This window comes from Puma concolor, chromosome A1 (assembly GCF_028749965.1).
Source record: "Puma concolor isolate L17-30 chromosome A1, mPumCon1.1.hap2, whole genome shotgun sequence".
Classification (NCBI taxonomy): domain Eukaryota; kingdom Metazoa; phylum Chordata; class Mammalia; order Carnivora; family Felidae; genus Puma; species Puma concolor.
In genome coordinates this window covers 95,675,831-95,703,166 of record NC_141667.1, presented here as the reverse complement: position 1 = coordinate 95,703,166, position 27,336 = coordinate 95,675,831, and the positions used below count along the sequence as shown (strand labels likewise).

Genomic DNA, 27,336 nt, shown 5'->3' with positions numbered 1-27,336 from the left:
AAAATCCAGGAGTATGAGGAGAAAATTAGGGAACTAAGTGATGTACTAAAGAGAAATAATCTATGCATAATTGGTATTCCAAAGGAGGAAGAGAGAGGGAAAAGTGCTGAAGGTGTACTTGAAGAAATCATAGCTAAGAACTTCCCTGATCTGGGGAAGGAAAAAGACATTGCAATCCAAGATGCATAGAGAACTCCCTTCATAACTGATTCAATTTCTTCACTGGTTATGGGTCTGTTCAACCTTTCTATTTCCTCCTGCTTGAGTTTTGGAAGTGTGTGGGTATTTAGGAACTTGTCCATTTCTTCCAGGTTGTCCAGTTTGTTGGCATATCATTTTTCATAGTATTCCCTGATAATTGCTTGTGTTTCTGAGGGATTGGTTGTAATAATTCCATTTTAATTCATGATTTTATCTATTTGGGTCACCTCCCTTTTCTTTTTGAGAAGCCTGGCTAGAGGTTTATCAATTTTGTTTATTTTTTCAAAAAACCAACTCTTGGTTTCGTTAATCTGCTCTACAGTTTTTTTAGATTCTATATTGTTCGTTTCTGCTCTGATCTTTATTATTTCTCTTCTTCTGCTGGGTTTGGGGTGTCTTTGCTGTTCTGCTTCTGTTTCCTTTAGGTGTGCTGTTAGATTTTGTATTTGGGATTTTTCTGGTTTCTTGAGATAGGCCTGGATTGCAATGTATTTTCCTCTCAGGACTGCCTTCGCTGCATCCCAAAGTGTTTGGATTGTTGTATTTTCATTTTCCTTTGTTTCCATATCTTTTTAAATTTCTTCTCTAATTGCCTGGTTGACCCACTCATTCTTTAGTAGGGTGTTCTTTAACCTCCATGCTTTTGGAGGTTTTCCAGACTTTTTCCTGTGGTTGATTTCAAGCTTCATAGCATTGTGGTCTGAAAGTATGCATGGTATGATCTCAGTTCTTGTATACTTATGAAGGTTCTCAAGTTCTTGTATACTTGATCTATCTTGGAGAAGGTTCCATGTGCACTCGAGAGGAAAGTATATCGTGTTGCTTTGGGATGCAGAGTTCTAAATATATCTGTCAAGTCCATCTGATCCAATGTATCATTCAGGGCCCTTGTTTCTTTATTGACCATGTGTCTAGATGATCTATCCATTGTTGTAAGTGGGGTATTAAAGTCCCCTGCAATTACCACATTCTTGTCAATAAGGTTGCTTATGTTTGTGAGTAATTGTTTTATATATTTGGGGGCTCCCGTACTCGGCACATAGACATTTATAATTCTTAGTTCTTCTTGATGGATAGACCCTGTAATTACTATATAATGCCCTTCTTCATCTCTTGTTACAGCCTTTAATTTAAAGTCTAGTTTGTCTGATATAAGTATGGCTACTCCAGCTTTCTTCTGACTTCCAGTAGCATGATATATAGTTCTCCATCCCCTCACTTTCAATCTGAAAGTGTCGTCAGGTCTAAAATGAGTCTCTTGTAGACAGCAAATAGATGGGTCTTGTTTTTTTTATCCATTCTGATACCCTATGTCTTTTGGTTGGTGCATTTAGTCCATTACATTCAGTGTTATTATAGAAAGATATGGGTTTAGAGTCATTATGATGTCTGTAGGTTTCATGCTTGTAGCGATATCTCTGGTACTTTGTCTCACAGGATCCCCCTTAGGACCTCTTGTAGGGCCAGTTTAGTGGTGATAAATTCCTTCAGTTTTTGTTTGTTTGGGAAGACCTTTATCTCTCCTTCTATTCTAAATGACAGATTTGCTGGATAGAGGATTCTTGGCTGTATATTTTTTTGTTCATCATACGAAGATTTCCTGCCATTCCTTTCTGGCCTGCCAAGTTTCAGTAGAGAGATGGGTCACTAGTCTTATCGGTCTCCCTTTATATGTTAGAGCACGTTTATCCCTCACTGCTTTCAGAATTTTCTCTTTATTCTTGTATTTTGCCAGTTTCACTATGATATGTCGTGCAGAAGATTGATTCAATTTATGTCTGAAGGGAGTTCTCTGGAGGATCTAGGGAAGATGGTGGCGTAGGAGGACGCTGGGCTCACCACGCGTCCTGCTGATCACTTAGATTCCACCTACCTCTGCCTAAATAACCCAGAAAACCGCCAGAAGAGTAGCAGAATGGAGTCTCCGGAGCCAAGCGCAGACCAGAGGCCCACGGAAGATGGTAGGAAGGGCGGAGAAGCGGTGCATGTTACACGGACTGGCGGGAGGGAGCCGGGGCGGAGGGGCCGCCTGCCGGCCAAGGAGAGCCCCCGAGTCTGGCTTGCAAAAGCGGAGGGGCCAGACAGAGTGTGTTCCGACAGCAAGCAGGACTTAGCATCTGGGAGGTCATAAGTTAACAGCTCTGCTTGGAGAGCGGGAAGGCTGGAGGACAACGGGGGGGGAGAGTTGCTGAGCCCCGGGATGACAGAGCTCAGTTTGGTGGGGAACAAAGGCGCTCGCCAGCACCATCTCCCTCGCGTAACCCCCAGCCAAAATCAAAGGGAACCAGTTCCTGTCAGGGAACTTGCTTGCTCCTCGCAAACACCCAACGCAGTGCTTTTGCGGAGCCACCACTCTGGCGGCGGGTCTGACTCCCTCCCGCTGCACAGGGCCCCTCCTGAAGTGGATCACCGAAAGAGAAGCGAGCTAAGCCTGCCCCTCCCGCCCCTGTGCACCTTGCCTATCCACCCCAGCTAAGACGCCAGATCCCCAGCATCACAAGCCTGGCAGTGTGCAAAGTAGCCCTACGGGCCACGCCACCCCACAGTGAATCCCACCCCTAGGAGAGGGGAAGAGAAGGTACACACCAGTCTGACTGTGGCCCCAGCGGTGGGCAGGAGGCAGACATCAGGTCTGACTGCGGCCCTGTCCACCAACTCCAGTTATACAAGACACAGCACAGGGGAAGTGCCCTGCAGGTCCGCACCACACTAGGGACTATCCAAAATGACCAAACGGAAGAAACCCCGCAAAAGAATCTCCAGGAAATAACAACAGCTAACGAACTGATCAAAAAGGATTTAAATAATATAACAGAAAGTGAATTTAGAATAATAGTCATAAAATTAATTGCTGGGCTTGAAAACAGTATAGAGGACAGCAGAGAAACTATTGCTACAGAGATCAAGGGACTAAGGAATAGTCAGGAGGAGCTAAAAAACGCTATAAACGAGATGGAAAATAAAATGGAAATGACCACGGCTCGGATTGAAGAGGCAGAGGAGAGAATAGGTGAACTAGAAAATAAAATTATGGAAAAAGAGGAAGCTGAGAAAAAGAGAGATAAAAAAATCCAGGAGTATGAGGGGAAAATTAGAGAACTAAGTGATGCACTAAAGAGAAATAATATACACATAATTGGTATTCCAAAGGAGGAAGAGAGAGGAAAATGTGCTTAATGTGTACTTGAAGAAATCATAGCTGAGAACTTCCCTGATCTGGGGAAGGAAAAAGGCATTGAAATCCAAGACGCACAGAGAACCCCCTTCAGACGTAACTTGAATTGATCTTCTGCACGACATATCATGGTGAAACTGGCAAAATAGAAGGATAAAGAGAAAATTCTGAAAGCAGCGAGGGATAAACGTGCCCTAACATATAAAGGGAGACCTATAAGACTCGTGACTGATCTCTCTTCTGAATGATACATTGGATCAGATGGACTTGACAGATATATTTAGAACTCTGCATCCCAAAGCAACACGATATACTTTCCTCTCGAGTGCACATGGAACCTTCTCCAAGATAGATCAAGTATACAAGAACTTGAGAACCTTCATAAGTATACAAGAACTGAGATCATACCATGCATACTTTCAGACCACAATGCTATGAAGCTTGAAATCAACCACAGGAAAAAGTCTGGAAAACCTCCAAAAGCATGGAGGTTAAAGAACACCCTACTAAAGAATGAGTGGGTCAACCAGGCAATTAGAGAAGAAATTTAAAAAGATATGGAAACAAAGGAAAATGAAAATACAACAATCCAAACACTTTGGGATGCAGCGAAGGCAGTCCTGAGAGGAAAATACATTGCAATCCAGGCCTATCTCAAGAAACCAGAAAAATCCCAAATACAAAATCTAACAGCACACCTAAAGGAAACAGAAGCAGAACAGCAAAGACACCCCAAACCCAGCAGAAGAAGAGAAATAATAAAGATCAGAGCAGAAACGAACAATATAGAATCTAAAAAAACTGTAGAGCAGATTAACGAAACCAAGAGTTGGTTTTTTGAAAAAATAAACAAAATTGATAAACCTCTAGCCAGGCTTCTCAAAAAGAAAAGGGAGGTGACCCAAATAGATAAAATCATGAATTAAAATGGAATTATTACAACCAATCCCTCAGAAACACAAGCAATTATCAGGGAATACTATGAAAAATGATATGCCAACAAACTGGACAACCTGGAAGAAATGGACAAATTCCTTAACACCCACACACTTCCAAAACTCAAGCAGGAGGAAATAGAAAGGTTGAACAGACCCATAACCAGTGAAGAAATTGAAGCAGTTATCAAAAATCTCCCAACAAATAAGAGTCCAGGACTAGATGGCTTCCCTGGGGAATTCTACCAGACATTTAAAGCAGAGATAATACCGATCCTTCTCAAGCTATTCCAAAAAATAGAAAGGGAAGGAAAACTTCCAGACTCATTCTATGAAGCCAGTATTACTTTGATTCCTAAACCAGAAGAGACCCAGCAAAAAAAGAGAACTACAGGCCAATATCCCTGATAAATATGGATGCAAACATTCTCAATAAGATACTAGCAAATCAAATTCAGCAGCTTATAAAAAGAATTATGCACCATGATCAAGTGGGATTCATTCCTGGGATGCAGGGCTGGTTCAACATTCACAAATCAATCAACGTGATACATCACATTAATAAAAGAAAAGATAAGGACCATATGATCCTATCAATCGATGCAGAAAAACCATTTGACAAAATCCAGCGTCCTTTTGTAATAAAAACCCTCGAGAAAGTCGGGATAGAAGGAACATACTTAAACATCATAAAAGCCATTTATGAAAAGCCCACAGCTAATATCATCCTCAATGGGGAAAAACTGAGAGCTTTCCCCCTGAGATAAGGAACCCAACAGGGATGTCCACTGTCACTGCTGTTAACATAGTGTTGGAAGTGCTAGCATCAGCAATCAGACAACAAAAGGAAATCAAAGGCATCAAAATTGGCAAAGATGAAGTCAAGCTTCCACTTTTTGCAGATGACATGATATTATACGTGGAAAACCCGACAGACTCCACCAAAAGTCTGCTAGAACTGATACATGACTTCAGCAAAGTTGCAGGATACAAAATCAATGTACAGAAATCAGTTGCATTCTTATACACTAATAATGAAGCAACAGAAAGACAAATAAAGAAACTGATCCCATTCACAATTGCACCAAGAAGCATAAAATAGCTAGGAATAAATCTAACTAAAGATGTACAAGATCTGTATGCTGAAAACTATAGAAAGCTTATGAAGGAAACTGAAGAAGATATAAAGAAATGGAAAAACACTCCATGCTCATGGATTGGAAGAATATTGTTAAAATGTCAATACTACCCAAAGTTATCTACACATTCAATGCAATCCCAATCAAAATTGCACCAGCATTCTTCTCGAAGCTAGAACAAGCAATCCTAAAATTCATATGGAACCACAAAAGGCCCCCAATAGCCAAAGTAATTTTGAAGAAGAAGACCAAAGCAGGAGGTATCACAATCCCAGACTTTAGCCTCTACTACAAAGCTGTCATCATCAAGACAGCATGGTATTGGCACAAAAACAGACACATAGACCAATGGAATAGAATAGAAACCCCAGAACTAGACCACAAAAGTATGGCCAGCTAATCTTTGACAAAGCAGTAAAGAATATCCAATGGAAAAAAGAGTCTCTTTAACAAATGGTGCTGGGAGAACTGGACAGCAACATGCAGAAGGTTGAAACTAGACCACTTTCTCACACCATTCCCAAAAATAAACTCAAAATGGATAAAGGACCTGAATGTGAGACAGGAAACCATCAAAACCCTAGAGGAGAAAGCAGGGAAAGACCTCTCTGACCTCAGCCGCAGCAATTTCTTACTTGATACATCCCCAAAGGCAAGGGAATTAAAAGCAAAAATGAACTATTGGGACCTCATGAAGATAAAAAGCTTCTGCACAGCAAAGGAAACAATCAACAAAACTTAAAGGCAACCAACGGAATGGGAAAAGATATTTGCAAATGACATATAGGACAAAGGGCTAGTATCCAAAATCGATAAAGAGCTCACCAAACTCCACACCCAAAAAACAAATAATCCAGTGAAGAAATGGGCAGAAAACATGAATAGACACTTCTCTAAAGAAGACATCCGGATGGCCAACAGGCACATGAAAAGATGCTCAACATCGCTCCTCATCAGGGAAATACAAATCAAAACCACACTCAGATACCACGTCACGCCAGTCAGAGTGGCCAAAATGAACAAATCAGGAGACTATAGATGCTGGAGAGGATGTGGAGAAATGGGAAACCTCTTGCACTGTTGGTGGGAATGCAAACTGGTACAGCTGCTCTGGAAAACAGTGTGGAGGTTCCTCAAAAAATTAAAAATAGACCTACCCTATGACCCAGCAATAGCATTGCTAGAATTTACCCAAGGGATACAGGAGTACTGATGCATAGGGGCACTTGTACCCCAGTGTTTATAGCAGCACTCTCAACAATAGCCAAATTGTGGAAAGAGCCTAAATGTCCATTAACTGATGAATGGATAAAGAAATTGTGGTTTATATACACAATGGAGTACTACGTGGCAATGAGAAAGAATGAAATATGGCCCTTTGTAGCAATGTGGATGGAACTTGAGTGTTCTGCTAAGTGTAATAAGTCACAGAGAGAAAGACAGATACCATATGTTTTCACTCTCATGTGGATCCCGAGAAACTTAACAGAAGACCATGGGGGAGGGGAAGGAAAAAAAAAAAAAAAAAGAGGGAGTGGGAGAGAGCCAAAGCATAAGAGACTCTTTAAAACTGAGAACAAACTGAGGGTTGATGGGGGGTGGAAGGGAGGGAGGGTGGGTGATGGGTAATGAAGAGGACATCTTTTGGGATGAGCACTGGGTGTTGCTCATCCCAAAATTGCTCAAAATGGAAACCAATTTGACAATAAATTTCATATATTAAAAAAAATAAAAATAAAACATAAAAACCTAAAAAAATAATTCTAAATGTAAAGCATATTCATTAAAGAGCATTTGTAAAATGCTGAAAGAAGAAAAAAGGAACTCAATTTCTTTACCCATTAGCCTTATTGTAAGGGTTCTAAAGCAGCTTAAATGATTGACAGATTTTGAAGAAAGCAGCTGTTAGAATGTCACTGGTCTGGACCTCTTTTTTATTTCCAACAGTAGGGTCATTAATTATTTTCCTCTCTCTCTCTAAATGTATTTTTCTATAGAGTCCAAAGAAGTTCAGCAGGTGTCAGTGTTCTGAACACTGCACTGGGTACACGTTTGTACTGTACGTAGCCCTCTTCTCTACATCTATCTTAGGAGACGCACTGTATAATCTAAAAAAATATGTATAGTTCTTCATTGCTTAAGCTGTCAAGGATAAAATGCAAACATTTTGTTTTTTGTTTTTTTTTAATGTTTGTTTATTTTTGAGAGAGAGACAGAGAGAGCACAAGTTGGGGAGGGGCAGAGAGAGAGGGAAAGAAAGAATCCAGAAGCAGGCTCCAGGCTCTGAGCTGTCAGCACAGAGCCTGATGCGAAGCTTGAACTCCTGAACCTTGAGATAGATCATGACCTGAGCCAAAGTCGCATACTTAACTGACTGAGCCACCCAGGTGCCCCAAAATGCAAACACTTTGATTTAGCATTAAAAAAACACTTCAATTGACAAAATCTGGTCCCACCCATCCTTTCTAGATTCACTATCTTCCATTCCAAATTACAGTTAAACAGCTTGTTTTTTACATTTATTTATTTTGAGAGAGAGAGAGAGAGAGAGAGAGAGAGAGAGAGAGAGAATCCCAAGCAGGCTTGACGCTGTCAGTGGGGCCCAATGTGGGACCCAAACCCATGAACTGTGAGATCATGACCTGTGCTGAGATCAAGAGTCAGACATTTAACCGAATGAGCCACCCAGTTACCCCAAACAGCTTGTTTTGAAGCTGCTCACACTGGTTTGAGACTCAGAGGGCCAGGTCCCTGAGGCTGGGCCTTAGACACTCCTAGTTCTGCAGCATCTAGGCTTATCCAAGCACCTCTCACTCTGAGACAATCTAATCAAGAGTGAAGCTTCAAGGGGCGCCTGGGTGGCTCAGTCAGTTGAGCATCCAACTTTGGCTCAGGTCATGATCTCACAGTCCATGGGTTCAAGCCCTGCGTCGGGCTCTGTGCTGACAGCTCAGAGCCTGGAGCCTGCTTCAGATTCTGTGTCTCCCTCTTTCTCTGCCCCTCCCCGCCCCCCCCCCACCCCGCTCAAGCTGTGTCTCTCTCAAAAATAAATAAACATCAAAAAATTAAAAAAAAAAAAAAAAAAAAAAAAGAGTGAAGCTTCAAAATTCTAATGGGAGCGGTTCCAATTTCAGGTAAGATGAATTCAGCATACTCCACCCTGTGTCGCCCACTGAATCCATCTATAAAGCATAGATCAGCTATTTGAAGACTTAAAAAATAAGTAGTAGCAGGCAAATTCTGGAAGACCAGAATTCAAAGTATCACTGAACCAATGCTAAGTTTACATTCTGCATTTTTATCCTGGACATTGTGGATGTTATTTTGTATATACTCTGAATTGGTTTACTCCTCATGAAAAAAACATTTAAGAATGCAATTAACTTGTTTAGACTGGCATTACGGGCTTTGTCTCATTTTTTCTGAGTGGCCATTCAAATCTCAGTTCATTTCTTTAAGCCTCTGAGTTTGTCTTGTGCATGTGGAGTCAGGGCCTAGCTCAACACTTCATGTATAGAAGTAGAAGCATCCTTTTTATGGCTCTCTCCCTTTCAAAATTCCCCCTCACTATCCTGGTATGGCTGTTAATTGCCTTTTTTCTCTGGTTCCTGCAGCCAGAAAAATGATGGCAGGCTTTCTTAAAATTTTTTAAAAAATTTTTAACATGTATTCATTTTTGAGAGAGAGACAGAGCATGAGCGGGGTTGGGGCAGAGAGAGGAGAAGACACAGAATCTGAAGTAGGCACCAGGCTCTGAGCTGTCCCCACAGAGCCCGACACGAGGATCGAACTCAGGAGCCATGGGACCATGACCTGAGCTGAAGTCAGACACTTAACTGAGCCAGCCAGGCGCCCAGCAGGCTTTCTGTTATAGTTTTAACTGCTCACGCACTTTTTGACGGTGGCCCATTTTCAGGGCAAACACACACACACACACGCTAACCCATGTGCTAGTTGCTTCTTCAAAGTTTGACTCCCCTCCACAAGGGTCTGCTTTTATTTACTCTTCAGGATCCTCACACAGTGAATTTTATATTCTTCCCAGAATTTCTAGTTATCAGGATGAGAGTTGGTTTATAGAAATCTTATATCATCATAACTATTTTGTTTGAAACATAAAAATGTGTTGCCCATGTAAAAAATTACATTAAGATAATCTGGCAATGGTCAGCTTCTTAAGCTGGGTAGTGTTTACATGAACTTGTGTTTTGTAATTACTTCAGATGTTTTATATTGCTTTCTGTATGCATAATACACTTCACAATTTTCTAAAAATGAGGTACTTCAGCACTTCATAACCAAAACTTTAGCACCTCACTTAACATTTACCCTGTGGATGATAGTGTTATGAAAATAGCATATTTGTAGTATTTCAATAATATCTGAATAGATAAGACTTAATAAAAAGATAATACCTTCCACTCTAAAAGTGAATACATCCTAAGAAAATAAAGTATTATATGGGCACGGATAACTTAAGTCTGTTTTAAAGTGGGTCAAGCAGGCAGGCAGGCAATCCCCTGCAGTACTGCAATGTAGGGAAGCTCACACTTTTGAACAGGGATCTTGGTTCAAGTCCTGACTCTACCTCTTACTAGATGTGTGACATTGGGTGAGTTACTTCATCTTTATGAGCTTGTTTCTTCATTGTAAAAATGGAGAATAGTACCTACCTCTCAGGATACTGGGTGAAGGAAGCAATGATTGTAAAGCATTCAGCACACAGTGCTAGGTACCTATAAAATGTTCAATGAAAGTTAGCTATTATTAGTATTGACAGTAATATTTTCTTCTGAACCCCACAGCATTTCTATGACCTATTTCCTTAATTACTAATCTTCACTTGGTGTATTTCCACAAAAACAATTTGAGATCATGTTCTTTCACTGCCAGGAAATGAATAATTTTCAAGTTTAAAATTCAACATAATACTAAAAAGACAAGTTTTAGTTGAATGCACCCTCTAGTGGTGTACATTACATGCAAGTACCTGGCTTCTACAAAAGAAAACCTCTTTATGAAATGTCCCTAGGTTGGTGCTTAGACCTTGAAGCCAGCTGGTTGAGAACATGGTATGAAGAGGATGATCATACAACTTTTAGGAAGCTCCCTCTCTTCAAGAGCTGGAGGAATTTTTTACCTTTTAAAACTTCCCCCACTGTAAGACCTAGGATATTTCTGATATTCACCATACCAAATCCTAGTATCCCTACAACATTGACTTTAATCTTTCCTCCTAAAGAAAACCAGGTCACTTTCGACTTTGCTGTAACAAGCATTGAAACGTACTTACTCTTCACTTAGTTAACAAAAACGTACTGAGCACCAACTATATATACTAGGCAGTGGGAAGACAATAAACAACTTATTCACAATTAATTATGTAATTACTAATTTGAAGCACTGTAAACAAAGATTGCCATGAGCTTACAATAGGGGATTGGTCTAATGGTCTAATGGGGGGGGGGGGGCGGGGAGCAGGGAGGGGTACAGGAAAGCTTACTTAAGAATCTAATGTGTAAAGCCCTGAAGGTGAAATACTTAACTAGAAGAAAAGAAGCACCATACAAAGAGAGCAGCATATGTAAAGGCCTGGAGATAGCAAGGTACATGCAGCATTTGAGAAACTGAGAAACTGGTCAAAGAAGAGGAAATTGCGCAGGCTGAGGATAGAGAAGTAGTCAAGGATTTAATACCAAGTTAAGGTTGGAGTTCATCTTAAGAACAACAGGAAACTATTAAAGGATATAAAGCAGAAGAATAACAATCTGATTTACATCTTTAAAAGTTCACTTGGCTAAGGCATGGAAAGGGATTCCAAGTGGTGAAAAAAGTGGATGCCCAGACCAGCTACCAGTAATCCAGGTGAGATGAGATGAAGCCTGGCACAAAGTCAGTGGCAGTTGAGATAAAGTGGACAGATACTTAAGGGGTAAAATGGATTGATCACGATGCTGGGCATCAAAGTGGCAGACCTAGTGAACTGAGTGGGTGTAATAATGCCATTTTTCCCACAAAGTACAACTTGTGGTGGTAGCTGTTTGGGAGAGGTTGTTGAGACAATGAATTAAAAGGCTAGGGTTTTCCTCTTAAAGAGAACTTGTCTGACTACAAACTAGAATTATTTCCACTGAACTAGCAGTGGCAGGACAATTAGTCACCGACTTCCACCAACTAGGGCCCTAAACGTCTCTTTTGTATTTCTATCACAGTGACCCACTACCACTATGCTAAGACTTTACCTTACATCTGCCTGGAAAGCCCTTAACTCACTCCCGCCCCAAATTTCACCAGATTTTTGCTTTTCAAAGTACAGTTCAAAGGTCACCTTCTCAAGGAAGTCTTCCCAGTGTTTTCCACCGCCTCCCCCCAATCCTGCCGTGCATCTCTTCCAACTAGTTGTGGGTTCCAGACACACTTCATCTCTGTGTCCTCGTTGGGCAGCGCTGCACCTTTCAAACGCTAGACCCTCCACAAATATTTACTCACATTCATTTACCCGCCCGGGAAGAGACCCTAGCACCCGCCTTCAGGACCAGCTTGGCCCGCCGGAAGTGACGCGCTCTCAGCGACAACGTATTTCCGGTCCCCAGTGCCGACTCGGTCGCAGGGGGACAGACTTCTCTGGTTCGCTAACTCGGCTGTCCTGGAGGATTCATGCGCGGTAAGAATTTGTGCACGGCTGAGCGAGATAGGACCCCGGGACCGCCAGATGCCGTGGAGTCCTCCCGTTCGTTCCCAGGGACGTGATGGGAAGGCACAGCGACTGACTGCTAGGCCCCCAACAGCCCTCAGCGCCAGATGGGTTTGGAATGCCAAGCTGCGCGGCCCGCTGAGGGCGCGGGCGCAGGGGTCGGCCTCAGCTGTGGGGTGCTCACTGCCTGAGCTGGCGCGTCTAGCCCCACTGGGGCCCCCGCCGTGGGAGTGGGTCCCGCCGCCTCAGCCTTCATACCTAAAGCTTCCCCCTTCACGGGTACTCAGGGTGATGCTAGTCCACCTCCTGAATAGCTCCAGCCCCTACTGTGATAGTCGCAGGCTCTGCAATGATGAGTGTGCGCGCGTGGCATGTAGAGTAGCGTGCAACGTCTCACCTATTCACTGATTCCACCCTTCGGCTTGTGTTGCGGATGTTACTGAGGACGAGAGCTGAAGTTTTAACTCTGGTTGGTACACGGGGTGCCTCTCTAAAAGGGGCGCGGCTTAATTGAAAATGATTTGAAACCGCTGGGCTGGAAGCAGTTTATTCTCTAATTAGAAGACCAGCATTATCACGTGACCGCAAACACTTACTTGTCAGTCTATTGGGAAGACTTGTAATGACAAACTTTGCATCAAGGACAGGATTTCTGTATACTTAATTTGCTATGCAAATTGATTGCTTTGAACTGACAGACTAAACAATATGATGGGGAGAAAGTAGACCTGGGACTTACAGAGGGGAAACAGCCAGGAAACCTTCAGAATTGGGAAGAGTAACTTCATTCACTTCTATTACTATGTGATACATAATATTTTACAAAGTAATTTTTTTCTTGAATTGTTTTGCAGTTTTAAGCATTTATATACCTGTGTTTCTTTATCTGATGTGGTAGCTTCTCTGGTAAGGGCTAGATTTACTTCATAGGCATATCTATGGGATATGTTACAGAATTAATGCAGCATGTTACAGAATTAAATATACACGAAGTAAAAAGTTTTAATAATTAAAGCGTCAACATATAGGCATAATGTGATACACTATGTATATTTAGTGGGGTTTTTTTAAAATGGTTATTAACCAGCCATGCTTGTCTTAAAGTTTGATAAGGTAACTTTGATGAAATCATGACCAGGTGGGCACGAGTTACTACCACACGTAGCAAGAGACCTTTGGCTGCAACATCATGGGAGGACATGAAGAAGGGGTCCCTTGAGGGAGAAGGCCAAAACCTACCAAAGAGTAAACAACTTGAAGCCAATAGGCTCTCTGCTAAAAATGATACGCCTCAAGCAAAACACAAAAAGAACAAAAAGAAAAAGGAGTACTTAAATGAAGATGTAAATGGATTCCTGGAATACTTAAGGCAAAACCCACAGATGGTTCATAATGGAGAGAGGATAGCAACAGACAGTCAGGAGGTAAGGGAAGAAATTGCAGTTGCTTTAAAGAAAGATAGTCGCCGGGAAGGAAGAAGACTAAAAAGACAAGCAGCAAAGAAAAATGCAATGGTAAGATCATTGCTTCCACCAAACGGTTACTTTATGTAAGTCAAAACTATTATTCATACATTCACACACACACACACGTATGTGTGTGTATGTGTGTGTGTGTGTATATATATATATATATATATATATATATATATATATATATGCCAGAGTATGATTGCTCTTGTGTACTAGATTTGTAAAGCATCTTTTTTTAAGTTTAAGAGAAAGCATGTGCACGTGCTCAAGGGGACAGGGACAGAGGAGAGAGAGAGAGGAGAGAGAATCCCAAGCAGGTTTTGCACTGTTAGCACAGAGCCTGACCAGGGTTCAGTCCCATGAATCATGAGATGATGACCTGAGCCAAAATCAAGAGTTGGACGCTTAACTGACTGATCCACCCAGGCGCCCCCTTTTTTTTTTTTCTTAATGTTTATTTATTTATTTTGAGAGAGAGAATGTGAGGCGGGAGAGGGGCAGAGAGAGGAGAGAGAATCCCAAGCAGGCTCCTTGCTATTATAGCGGAGCCCTACACAGGGCTCAGTCTCATGAACTGAGAAATCATGACCTGAGCCAAAATCAAGAGGCAGACACACAACCTTCTGAGCCACCCTGGTGCCCCACAAATGACAAATGTTTTAAAGATATTTTTTATAACAAGCATTGATAAAGCCACTGTAGATTTGCAACATGGAAACTCATATTTTGTTTTCTCAGGTATGTTTCCATTGTAGAAAACCTGGCCATGGAATTGCAGATTGCCCAGCTGCCCTTGAGAATCAGGATATGGGCACTGGAATATGTTACCGGTGTGGGTCCACAGAGCATGAAATAACCAAGTGCAAAGCCAAAGTAGACCCAGCTCTTGGTACGTTTTCTATCGGTTTTTGATTTGGTTAATGTCAGAAGTGGCCAATACGTAACCAACTGGGTTTTTTTTCTGGACAGAATTTATCATGAGTATGCCACTTAATATTTTGAAATCAAGACTGAATTCTAAGTTGTGTTAAAAATAGGGGTTTTCAGAGTATTTAAAATAATATGAATTACATGACTTGTTCTATACTTAGCCAACTTAATAGGAAATGTTGATCCTTACAGGTGAATTTCCTTTTGCAAAATGTTTTGTTTGTGGGGAAATGGGACATCTGTCCAGATCTTGTCCTGATAATCCCAAAGGACTTTATGCTGATGGTGAGTACTGTTAACCTTATATGTCAGAAAAGGTGAGTTACCATGTAGAGTTGTGATTTAATTTGTACTCAATCAGTTCTTGAATAAGTTCTTGAACAAATAACAAAACCTTGAGAATTTTAATTTTTATCAAACTATTCTTTGTACTGGAGTTGATGTGTAATATGAGGATGTATTAATCAAATCAGAAATAACTAAAGTGTGTATTTCAAGCATTGTGCTTTCAGCATCATTTGTGGGAGTAGGTTATAAATATCTACTTTTAAACATAACAGAAGTAAAGGGATTATATCTCAAGCTAATATAAGATTTAAAAAATAGTGTTGTGAATTTAATCACAGGCTAGCATACCATTTTGGATAGATGGGCTGGTACACATTCTTCAATATTTGTAGTAATTTTTATTTCTGAGTGTTTTCCTTGGTCAGTTGTCTAGCATGGGATCCTGTAACTTTCTTGTCTGTAGCTCAGCTAACATATTAAGGTCCCTGAATAAAGTCTATGATCTCTAAAGCTTTAAGGAGGAAATTTTCTGGTAATGTGAATAATGTGCTCATGTGATAGCTGGTACCATCAGATTCTAGACATCTCTTGTGTGTCATGTCCTGGGTTCCATGGGACAAGTCCAGTGAAAAGGCACAGCTTTTGGAATCAAGCTGACCAGTTACAGCTCTAGTACCACCACTCACTAGTTGTGGGACTCTGGCTGAGTCATTTAATTTCTCTCATCTCAATTTCCTCCCTCGCCTGTAAAATGGAGATGACAAACTGTATCTCATGGACTCTAAGATGAACATTATTTCACATTTTCATGTCCCTGTACTCAGAATGTATCTTACCATTGGTGAGTGACATGTAATTGGCAGACTTTTTTTCCTGAGAGGTATGTAAAATAATTATAATCAATAGTGTATTAGATATGATGAACTATGGTATTTACCTCAAAGAGCTATGAGAATTAAAATATATTGTTCAAAAGTACCTCTTCTATTTCACTGACATCTACAACAGTAAGGAAGCCTAACCCTGGAAAATGCCCAAAGGTGCCTCTCAGTTTTGAACTTATGACACAGGTCAGATGACATGAGTAATGGGCAAAGATGGTTTTGGATGGTTACGCAAAATGACTAGGTATTTTTATTTATTTATTTTTTTTTTTTTTTAATTTTTTTTTCAACGTTTATTTATTTTTGGGACAGAGAGAGACAGAGCATGAGCGGGGGAGGGACAGAGAGAGAGGGAGACACAGAATCGGAAACAGGTTCCAGGCTCTGAGCCATCAGCCCAGAGCCCGACGCGGGGCTCAAACTCACGGACCGCGACATCGTGACCTGGCTGAAGTCAGACGCTTAACCGACTGCGCCACCCAGGCGCCCCAAGACTAGGTATTTTTAAAAAGTGCAGCAAAGAAAACAGATCACACAGAAGTGAGAATTCAGCCACATTTACATCCTGTAGGGTCATTTTGCTGGATAAGTCACTTAACATTATAAGCATGTCATACTTACAATGCTTGACCATTAAGTAACAGTGTTTGACCATTAAGCTAATCTTAGAAACCATATGTGTTGTAATTCACAATCCTGGAATGTTGCTTAAAGTAGGCAGACAGGCATTTTTATTAGGATGAGGCTGCCTGGCAGTCAGAAGGCCCTAAAACAAAAGTTAATTTCATTCCTTTTGTAACTGCTCACCCCTGTCTGACCTGTACAGATGAGCAGTGGGTCCTAACCTTTTTTGAGGTTATTGGTCATTTATTTGATAAGAATTACAGACATCCTCCTCAAAAAATGCATCTGGACACAACTTTTGCCTACAGGTTCAACAGTTCACAACACTTTGCCTTTCTTTTTTTTTTTTAATTTTTTTTTCAACGTTTATTTATTTTTTGGGACAGAGAGAGACAGAGCATGAACGGGGGAGGGGCAGAGAGAGAGGGAGACACAGAATCGGAAACAGGCTCCAGGCTCTGAGCCATCAGCCCAGAGCCCGACGCGGGGCTCGAACTCACGGACCGCGAGATCGTGACCTGGCTGAAGTCGGACACTTAACCGACTGCGCCACCCAGGCACCCCAACACTTTGCCTTTCTAATCATGGTTTAAGGTCTAGTCTTGTGTGCAGTGGCTCTCGAACACTCCAGAGGACACGTATCTTCTTCCATTATATCTCTCTTCTCTTTCCTCCTTCTCCCCTGAAGGCCAGGTACGAGAAGTGGTGGGTAGGTACAGTTCAGTGCTCTGTGAGATCAAAAGGAATGGACGATGGACTTACTAACTGGAATGGTGGCACCTACCTATGTTCCTGTTTTCAACTACCTTTACAACTGACAAAGTTGTGAGGACCAAATAAGAAAAGTGTTTTGAGACATTATAACCCCTCCTAAGTATGAGAGATTTTCAGTGACTTTGTTCTTTTAATAGGTGGTTGCTGCAGACTTTGTGGCTCTGTGGAACATTTTAAGAAAGATTGCCCTGAGAGTCAGAATTCAGGTGAGATCTCTTGGCCTCCATTAGAAGGGAAGGGATTAGTATTCTTTGTTTTTCTTGAATTTTTTTATGAAGAGTTCATTGAGGTACCACTGATTTTAAGGCAACCTGGTTTCCTACTACAGTGATGACTTAATCATTTCTCTGTCAGGAGTAGACACAATAGTATTAGCTGAGTGTTAGCTAGTATTATTAGGTGAGGAAAAAAAAGTGACCACTAAGTCCTAGAAGACCTTGATTTTATAAAGCATGGTATTCATAAACATTCATATTTGGCAACTAATGAATTTAATAATGGAGCCAATTCTGTTACTAAAAGAAAAATACTGATTCACTAATAGAAAATCAGAAATATGAAAATAACTCAATATTTTTATGTTTACCATCCTCATATATGCTTTGCTTTGTGTATACCTGAAGGACTCAGAGTTGGTTGTAAAAACTGCCAAAAATATTAAAATTGTGTTAGGTACACTATCTGGCCAGATACATTTTCTTCCTAATGAAATACCCTTCGTCACCAAAAACTTCATAAATGTTTGCTGTACCTATTGCAGATTTGGGGGGAAGTGGAGACCATTATTATATTAGTTTACCTAAATTAGAATGATGATAATCTTGAGCAAAAGAATGCAAGATAGGATAGCAGTAGTCCTTCTTAAGGAAAAACACATTTCTTTTTATTTCAGATAGTCACAGTACTACCCAATAAGTCTGCCCATTCTTCCTACCCGAACACTTAAATTTGAAAACCAAGAGTTCTTGTTTATGATCTTGTCTAGAAGAAGACGATCTTCACTACATTGTAGCCAGTGAGACTGAAATAATGGAAGTGGAGTTTGAATTCTCCCTCCTGGGAGGATTGCCATTCCCAAATGACAAGACTGACAAGCAGATGTTGTATAATTTCACAGGTGGAATCTTGTGCATTTAAAACTGATGCTTCATAAGTCTTACTGTTTACAGATTCTTAGAATTCATTGACTCTATAATGATGAACTCTGGGAAAGAATGAAAGAGCTTTCTCATCAATTTCTGCATTGCAAAGCAGTTGCTGCATTTCCCTAATTGGGATGAGAAATTGCCTGTGGTACTCCAAAATCAAGTGTTATAATCAATTACAGAATTGCTCACTCTCCTTTAGTGATGGAGTCTTCCCTCCTTGTGATTATTCATGTCAAAACTAATTCCTTTGCTCAGCTAGTACCAATCTGGGTGGATGTATTTGATTACCATTTTTCTTACATTCTAACTTTCATTCCTTAACAGATCGAATGGTCACAGTTGGTCGCTGGGCAATGGGAATGAGTGCAGACTATGAAGAAATTTTGGATGTGCCTGAACCACAGAAACCCAAAACAAAGATACCTAAAGTTGTTAATTTTTGATAATGATTAGTACTATCATTAGTTACCACCTCATTGTGAGCTACTCTGAACTGGGCCTACCTCACATACTGGAGCTGAGCTCCCTTGGAGACCTGTGTTGTAGACATCAGTACGATGTGCATATGGTCAGATAGTTTCCTGAGTGCTGTCCATTAAAGAGTGCCTCTATCACTGGAGAAAATCATTGAAGAAAAGTATAAGATTTTTAAATTGGATTCTCTAAAAGAATATTTTTAACAGGTAGAACTTAGGTATAACTAAGTGGTTACATACTTGATTGTAACAATCATCTTTTTCTTAAAAACTATGCATTAATGTAAACCACCCTTAAAGTATAACTTTTGCGTTTAGAAATGAAGTTTTGGTTATATTGTTTCTTGGTTCAATATATCAATTTATTATTATATTAGGAATTTATAAGTTGCCACAATACTGTATTTTTAAAATATTTAATTCAAAAATCATTTGCTATGTACTTATTTTTCTGAATACCTCATTCTGGATTGAACTAGCCATTGTCTGTTTATGTCCAGGTAATCCCTTTGGGAACACAATCTTTTTATGAATTCTAGATGAGATTAATTTTGGTTAATTTTTGTTTTAGTTTTGACATAAAGAAGCACAAATTATTGAGGTAACATAGAAGAATACGTTAACAACAGCTCCTTCTTTGTCCTGGATTTTCAAGAGTGAAATTCTAGCCAAAATTATTTTGGGGTATTTAACCAGAATGATGTTACTTAACAGATTGTATATCACACTTAATAGCATTTTGTTCATGTGTTTTAGATGAGTCTGGGTGAGATGCAGGTATCACCATAATAGAGTTAGAATGCTAATCAGAGACCCATTAGCTTCTTTGTTGGATTTTATGAATACATGCATACTTAATACATGTATTTCACAAGGCTAGGGCTCATATTGTAATGGAATGACTCTAGTGGATTGTGTGTTTCATTTGGAATTTTACCTGATTGGATACATTTGTAACTAAAGGAAACAGCTGTGATTAGTTACTGTAGCTTCAAAAGCAAAATATTTACCAAATAAGAAACACTTTTCTCTGTTTTAATGTCTGCAAAGCTCAACAGTTCTAGTCTTAATAGGAGCTGTTGTTTTATTTTTGGTGTGAGAGGTAAACATGACAGAATACAACTCAGCATCCCAGAATGTAAGGAAAGGAGTGTCATTTAAAAGAAATCACACAAGTCTTGTAGCTGAAAAAGGATAGCAATGCTGCCTTAGTCATTTAGCCCAAACACACTCAGATTTATTTCACCTATCCCATCAGGTGTCAAGGACTCTGGCCAGTCAAAACCTGTCTCCAGTGAGGAAGGCAAGCATTAAATATTTCCCAAGTACCTGCTATATTCCTGGTACTCTCTTAGGCACTAGGGATTGTGACAGTGATGAAGACAAGGTCACATGCTTTCTAATGAGGCTTTAGGATGGAAAGGAGACTTGGGGAGAGATGCATATCAGAAATATCAGTATATCAGAAAAATATCAGATATTTTATTACACTTTAAAAATATTCTACTGAATCGCCTAAGACTTGGTCATTAATCACTCTTCCTTCAGTCCTTTGGAAATGTCACCTCTTACTAGCTTATCATTCACTTTTCTATGGCTGACTCCTAAATCCATCTGGCCCTAATATCCTCAATTACAGTTCCTACTTGGATGTTCCACCAATACCTCAAGTCATTACTGCAGTAATTTTCAAAACAATATAAACTCAAAGACCTATGACAGGCAGAGGTTGGAAGTGTCTCAATTGTAGGAGAGGTGTGAAATTTTACCATACAAAATTTTAGTTAAGTAACTCCATTATAGCTAATTTTTTTGCTTTTTAAAATCTAAAAATATTCTAAAAAATTTTTCTGCTTCTGAAATGTATAGGCATTTAAATCTACATATTCACCCTTAATGTATGTAAGTGTTAATTCATAAAATTGGAGCACAGTCCAAAGTTTATGTAAATGAAAACCTGCTGACACGGAATAAAACTAATTAACAACCAGACCTAGGCTGGGTGAGTGGATGGGTTGGGGAAGCGGGTAGGCTGGGGAAGCAGAGGTAGAGATCTGACATACAGCAGGATGTACCTAACCTCTTAAGTGCTCTAAACTCTAATGGAGAAGTCCTTCAACTTTTAAATGCTGTCTTGTAGAGGAGGCTAACTTGACATATGCTGGTTTGTCTTACGGGTTAAGACAAATCACAGAGTAGAGTAATGAATGCTGAAGTCTAGGGAATAAAGTGCTAATGTAATGGTTATGAAAGAAGAGCTCAGTTAATATTCTTTCTCTGCGACATCACATTGTGCAGGTACTTTTCTGTGTGTATATATAGCAATAGATACTAAATTGGCCAGCCACCTTGAATATATGTTAAATGACACTAGTAAAGTAGTTTCTATTACTAAAATTGATTGGATTCCATTATGTTTTAATGTCTTCCTAATTTAAAGCTCTAAACTATGTAATACATCTTGTCAGTTGCTCCTGACATACAGATATATTCCATATATTATTCCATATATGGAATAATCCCACACTATTAATCACCTAGCCAACTTATCATTTTTTATTTTGTAAAATTTTGTACAATTTTAAACAGAACACACGTTTCATCTCCATAGCCTAAACATGCTTATGATCATTTTAAACCATATTTGTACCATTTTACAGGACACACAAAATTGAATATGGGCAATTTCCACTGCCTGTGTCCCTGGAAGGAAGCAGAGCCACAGACAATATAAAACAGTTTTAAAGCTCTTTAAATAATGCTATCCAAATCACTGGTGTTTGACCTGAGATGAATTTTATTTTTTAACCCCTTCCTAACTGCATTTTGCTTCAGCCAATATTAAATTACTTTGTGGCCCCAAAGCTTGCCAAAGTGTCAGGGCTAAGGGTACGTGGAATTGAGAGTGGTAAATAAAACTGGAAGTAAGTGACAGTTTACCATTTAAAATGTGTTTATCAACCCACCATCAGTAGCATTCTCTATGAATTTTATACAAGAGGCTGCTGTCTCTTCTATGGATTTTGACCAGCCACCAAGATTTCCAGCAAAGTAAGGAGAGATGCTAGCAGAAATCTGGTTGAAGTATGATACCTGTTTCAAAAAGAAAATACATTATTTTAATTATTTATTGACTTGGAGCTTCTTTCAGCAGGGATCTGAATCTTGTTGGTATAGGGAAGGCTATGACCCTAATCTTCTGGGGACTTTCTGGAATGATCTACAAGGATGACCTCAGGATTCCCCTGATGTGGACACATGACAGAATTTCAATTAATTAGGGAATGTGGGTAAAAGCCTTCTCTCTATATCTGCAGTAGCAAATTCATGTGCAGATGTTCCATCAAACTTACCGTACAGGAGCTGCTGTCAATAGCACGGATGAGAAATCCAGCACATATGATTTCACTTCTGATGTAGTGTGGACAAGGGGGGACTGAAGGCAGAAGAACTGATTTCACTGCTACCGTGTAAGTGCTACTGAAAAATGAAAGGACGTTTTCTAAGTTATTGTGAGAGATTAAAACAATTGTTAGAAAATAAATTTCTAGAGTTAATTAACCTTATGTACGTAGGTAAAAGTGAAACTATAGAGACCCAGATCTTCTAGATGAGGGATCTACATTCAAGTAGACTACATTCAAGTGTAGGAAAGGTAATAAGGGCCACAGGTGTTTTCTGCCTGTGTAAGAATTACTTAATACTTTGCGTAACTCTACAAAGTGGAATCAACTTCCAAGCGTGCTTTATTATGTATGCCCTAATGAGTTGTAATTTCAGGCTCTTCTCTTTTTTTAATTAAAAAACAAAACAAAACGAAACCCATTGATGTAAAGAAACTTCACACAACAGAGAACCTTATAGACTAGAAAACAGTCTTCCTCAGTCCACCCTAGCCACAGTCCATTCTCATCCTGGAGATGACCACTGTTAATATTTTGCTCTGTAGCCTTCCGGACCTTTTTATAAATATATAACATTGATGTAAGCAAATGCAAATATAGATTTTTGCATAAATATTATCATTTAATAAATATCGGTCTATAGTTTGATTTTTCACCTAACAATAAATCTTTGGAGGTATTTCTGTATCAGCACCTCTATAGCTACTTCATCTTTTTTAATGATGGCAGGATGCCTGGGTGGCTCCGTTGGTTGAACAAGCGACTTTGGCTCAGGTCATGAACTCGCCCTTCCAGAGTTCCAGCCCTGCATTGCACTCTGTGCTGACAGCTCAGAGTCTGCAGCCTGTTTTGGATACCCTGTCTCCCTCTCTCTCTACCCCTGGGCTCCTCTGTCTCCCTCTCTGCCCCTCCCCCACTCATGCTCTGGTCTCTCAAAAATAAACATTTAAAAAAATGATGGCATAGTACTCTGCAATATGGCTCTACCATAATTTATAAGATGGACCCTCAGTTTATGTCCATTTCTTTTTCCATAATAAATGGTACTATACTGAACATCCGTGTGCATTAATAATATTCACACATGTTCGATTATTCTTATAGGCCCGCTTTCACATTGGAAATCATGCTGGCCAGTTCCAGGTGTAGACTTTAACTGTCCTGGAAGCTTCTACTTCTTATTTATTTGAACACTGACTCTTAGGACACTTCTCTTTAGAACACAGACATTGTGCCATGAAAAGTCCAATGCCCACAGAGAAGTCATGGACAAACACTCCGATCAACAGCCCTACCTAGCAGCCAGACATTTTGGATGTCTAGCACAATTGAGCCTTTCTAAATTCTAAACCTATTCCTAATGTTTTATTTGGTAGTCACATTGCATTCTTACTGATACTGGAAGGTTCCCAAGGTTTGCTAAATACCAATTTTATATGTGCATACAGCAAAAGGAAAGGAACTGCTTTAGGAATCTTGCACACAGGCAGCATTTAATAGGTGATGTTTTTAAATGATAACTAAAGGTCCATCTAGAAAAAATTCAGATGCACATCATTCAAGATCAGAAATGCCTATATTGCCTTCTTTTCTTACAACTTTTTCATTTTACCCTCTTCTATAAAACAATACGGCACTTGAATTGCATATACTCACCCATCTTTGAGAGGCCTTCTTCGTGATACAAGTACTACCAAGTCTTTGGGTTTGTCACCATTCACTATAGGACAAGTGATATAATATATCTGATCACCTTCACTCACCCAGTTTATGACTTCACAGGACCTACGTAAATACAACAGTGAAAGAAAGGCCACACTTTTCTACCTGCTTGAATAAGGCATTTGCTTCTTTTGTTTATTTGTAAAACTTCATTACTGAGGTCCACATTCACTCTTTGCTCACATAACTATCCTGCCAAAGCCAGCATTTCTCAAAGTCTGTCTTTAGAAAGCTGTTTGGTCAGCAGGAATAATTATGCGTGTGATGGAGAGACTGGTGGGTGTGTGATTCTAAAGTCACTGCCCTCAACACTTCAGAGAACAGCATTTATGGTTGTTTAACACAAAATAATTTTTCTCTAGAATCAGGTAACAATATTTGAAGACTAGTGAATTGTTTGGATGTCAAGGAAGGACTCAGGTAAATGAATATGGTACACTGGAAAGAGTACTAAGTTCAGAGCCAAACATCTTTGTCTTTGAATCCCATACACACACTTCATATCAATGTTATGTTAGGTAAGTCACTTTGTTTTTTTTCATTTGTAAAATTAAAACCCCATACCTATGGGGTTATTGTGAGGATTAAATGAAAACACCTGGCCTGAATCACAGTAGGTACACAAGACAAGTAAGCATTCATTCATTCATTCCTCCCTTCATTCAAGTTCAGTTTGGCTGGAATGTCAGGTGATATAGGAAATAGTAGCACCAAAATTTAGGCATTGTTCTTGATAAAAGCTTTGTACCTACAGAATGTCTACAAATATTGATGCGAGAAAATCATGAAATATTTCCTCTTCTCTCAGAATGTTTTATCATGATAGCATTAACCATGAAGTATTATTCTGGCATCTATGCAAATGTAACACATGACCCCAAAGGTGTTTCACTTTAGGGATACTACATTGCCTCTTACATGGTATTAATCATAATCAGGTTTAGGCATTTTATTTTATTTTAAAGTTTAATTTATTTTGGGGAGCGAGAGAGCAAGCAGGGAGGAGCAGAGAGAGAGAAAGAGAGAGAGAGAATCCCAAGCAGGTTCCATGCTGTCAGTGCAGAGCCCAATGTGGGGCTTGAACCCAAGAATCATGAGATCATGACCTGAGCCAAGATCAAGAGCTGGACATTTAACCGACTGAGCCATCCAGGTGTCCCAGGTTTAGCCATTTTATTTTATTTTTAAATGTCTTCTTTGTTTTTGAGAGAGAGAGAGAACAAGTGGGGGAGGGGCAGAAAGAGAAGGGAACAGAGGATCCAAAGCAGGCTCTGTGCTGAGAGCAGAGAGCTTGATGTGGGGCTCGAACTCATGAACCCTGAAATCATGACCTGAGCCAAAGTCAGATGCTTAGCTGACTGAGCCACCCCAATGCCCCCAAGGTTTAGTCATTTTAAAAATGAGCTTCTAGTTCATCAAGATTAGGAAGTAAATGGTAACGTTTAATAAATAGGAAGCCCATCTCACCAATCCTTCCCTTTCAGCAAGATGCCCAGTGAGGCCCTAGAGTGCTATATGTAGCCCCAGGAGCTGGAACTTCTTGGAGGAGGGGGTGTGGCCTGAGTGTAATCAGATCCAGTCAGTGCAGGTGCCTTGCAATCCAGGAAAGGAGCAAGAATGGAAGAGGCCGGATTGGGATGCAGGAGACAGAAAGTAACAGAAGGAAGAGACTGAGGCTGACAGTGGGCCCTGATCAGACAGGAAAAGCTGGCAGGAATGCCTTTGACTTCAGTTACTCACACAGCTTCGTCTCAGCTTCTCACCAGGGAGTGCTGCTTCACAGAAAAAGAAGGAACCGCTAATTAAATATCCAGAGTGGAAAGTGGGAAGACAATTAGGTAATCACTTTCTCAAGTACACTGAAGCTGTGTGCAAGCGTGTGGAATTCAAAGCCTGATGGATCTGGGTTCCAATTTGGGTTCTGTTGCTTTCCTGCCTGTGCAATCTTGGCAAGTCTCAGAACCTCTCTCGTTGAGTGGGAATAATATCAAACTTGAAGAGTTTTTTGGGAGGAGTACAACAGATGTGGGTAAAGCACATTAACTCAATATAAACGCTAAATGAAGTATTAAGAAAATTTTTGTTTTTACGTCTCTCAGTAGCACTTGATGCAGTTTTCTGTGCAGGGCAAGTTTTAAAACATACTCTTTAATTAATAAGCAATGGGTCATACACTGGGCAATGGAGATGGACTGCAACATGGAGGTCATCTTTTACATGAAGTCAGGGTTGCTTAAGAAAATACTTTAAATGTATTCTTACATGAAATGAGGGTCCCACAAAGGTCTCTTGGTAAAGTCAGACAGGAGATGGTAAGTCAAGTGTGCTGGTCTTTCCACATGCTTTTCAACCCAAACAGATAAAAGGTCATGCTCTTCCAGGGTATATATTTTTATCTAAAATATAATAACAAAAAATAAATTACAAAATAAAAATGGATGTTTTCACTTTAAACACCACACACAGTCACAGGCTGATTGTGCTGGCTAAGGCATCTTGGCACCTGAATAACAATGAAGCCAAATGATGGCAATTTCCCTTCAAATACTTGGATGTCTGGAGCTTGGACCACGGTGATATCCTCTGTGCCCTCTAAACAATATGTGACAGGTTAATTATTGTGCCACAGTCTTCTCTAGAAAAATAAAGAATGTAAGCATTTCTCTTTTTATCTCTTTGAGATATTTCCCTGACTCAAATAACGACAGAAAATATCACCAGGCTGATAGGCAACTCAGTGTTTCATCTCCCTTCAGACACCTTAGACACTTTCCCAGGTTGTCAGGCATGCCAACGGGTCCCAGAAAGTAAGCCACCACTTCTAGAACCAACTCAACCTTGCAAAGGGTTGAAAGCACCATGCTTCTTCAGCACAAAGCATTCTTTCAATTGTGAATCACAAGGGCTCATCTTCCTGAGAGCCAATTCCTGGGTTTCTAACGTTGTTATGCCCTTAGATAAGAGGAGGCCTGTCTTGGGGAGCCATTTGACACATACTTAAAACAATACATATCCCTTATTACTCCAAACTCTCCTGCCATTGCACTTTCGATAATAATCAGAGATATGTGCTCAGCTAAGAGCACATTTCTGTCCTGCCCATTTTCTCCATCTCTTTCAGGGTGCTTTGAAGTTGGTGTTGAAATGTGCCATCTTATAATCATCCCCATGGCAACAAGCTGTGAGAAGACAAACAGAGGGTTAAGACTTCACTGCAAGAATCAAGCAGATGGACAAGTCAGGCTGTGAGGGAGAAAACCTTTATTTAAACATAAATATCTTCAAGAGAATGAAGAAGTAAGAAACAGACTAAAAGCAGATTAGAAAGAAAGGGAGTATCAATTTGTTTACACATGTTAACTCTCCAGTTAGTTAACCTTTGTGCAAAGACCATCTTTAAATCAAGCCCACAGAGGAGAACATGGCCTGGGCCATAGACACGTGAAACAGAAAGCCATGAATGCAGTTCC

At 40.0% G+C, this 27,336-nt stretch overlaps 2 protein-coding genes and 1 long non-coding RNA gene across 9 annotated transcripts in view; 1 reads left to right on the top strand and 2 right to left on the bottom strand.

Moving 5' to 3' along the window:
• LOC147584310 (uncharacterized) overlaps positions 1-12,029 on the bottom strand; it is a 44,157-nt gene extending 32,128 nt beyond the window's left edge. The window contains exons 1-2 of the long non-coding RNA XR_015248306.1: positions 11,779-12,029; positions 10,124-10,186 (exon numbers count right to left, since the gene is read on the bottom strand). This is a non-coding gene — a long non-coding RNA (uncharacterized LOC147584310). The remainder of the gene's footprint in view (positions 1-10,123; positions 10,187-11,778) is intronic.
• ZCCHC9 (zinc finger CCHC-type containing 9) lies at positions 12,002-20,732 on the top strand. The gene is made up of 6 exons (XM_025924590.2): positions 12,002-12,114; positions 13,249-13,658; positions 14,355-14,505; positions 14,739-14,831; positions 17,254-17,322; positions 18,589-20,732. The coding sequence occupies exons 2-6, from the start codon at positions 13,275-13,277 to the stop codon at positions 18,705-18,707; spliced, it is 816 nt and encodes a 271-aa protein (XP_025780375.1). The 5' UTR covers positions 12,002-12,114; positions 13,249-13,274; the 3' UTR covers positions 18,708-20,732.
• ACOT12 (acyl-CoA thioesterase 12) overlaps positions 16,918-27,336 on the bottom strand; it is a 60,461-nt gene continuing 50,042 nt past the window's right edge. For 4 of the 7 annotated variants that reach the window (XM_086697617.1, XM_086697601.1, XM_086697625.1 and 1 more), the window contains 4 exons: positions 26,129-26,262; positions 23,801-23,929; positions 22,094-22,220; positions 21,274-21,833 (listed from right to left, as the gene is read on the bottom strand). In XM_086697617.1, coding sequence (XP_086553743.1) covers positions 21,684-21,833; positions 22,094-22,220; positions 23,801-23,929; positions 26,129-26,262 — 540 coding nt within the window. In that variant the 3' untranslated portion in view covers positions 21,274-21,683. Of the gene's footprint in view, positions 17,071-21,273; positions 21,834-22,093; positions 22,221-23,800; positions 23,930-26,128; positions 26,263-27,336 lie in introns of those variants that run through there. The other 3 variants (XM_086697611.1, XM_086697607.1, XM_086697620.1) reach the window with 3 other exon arrangements.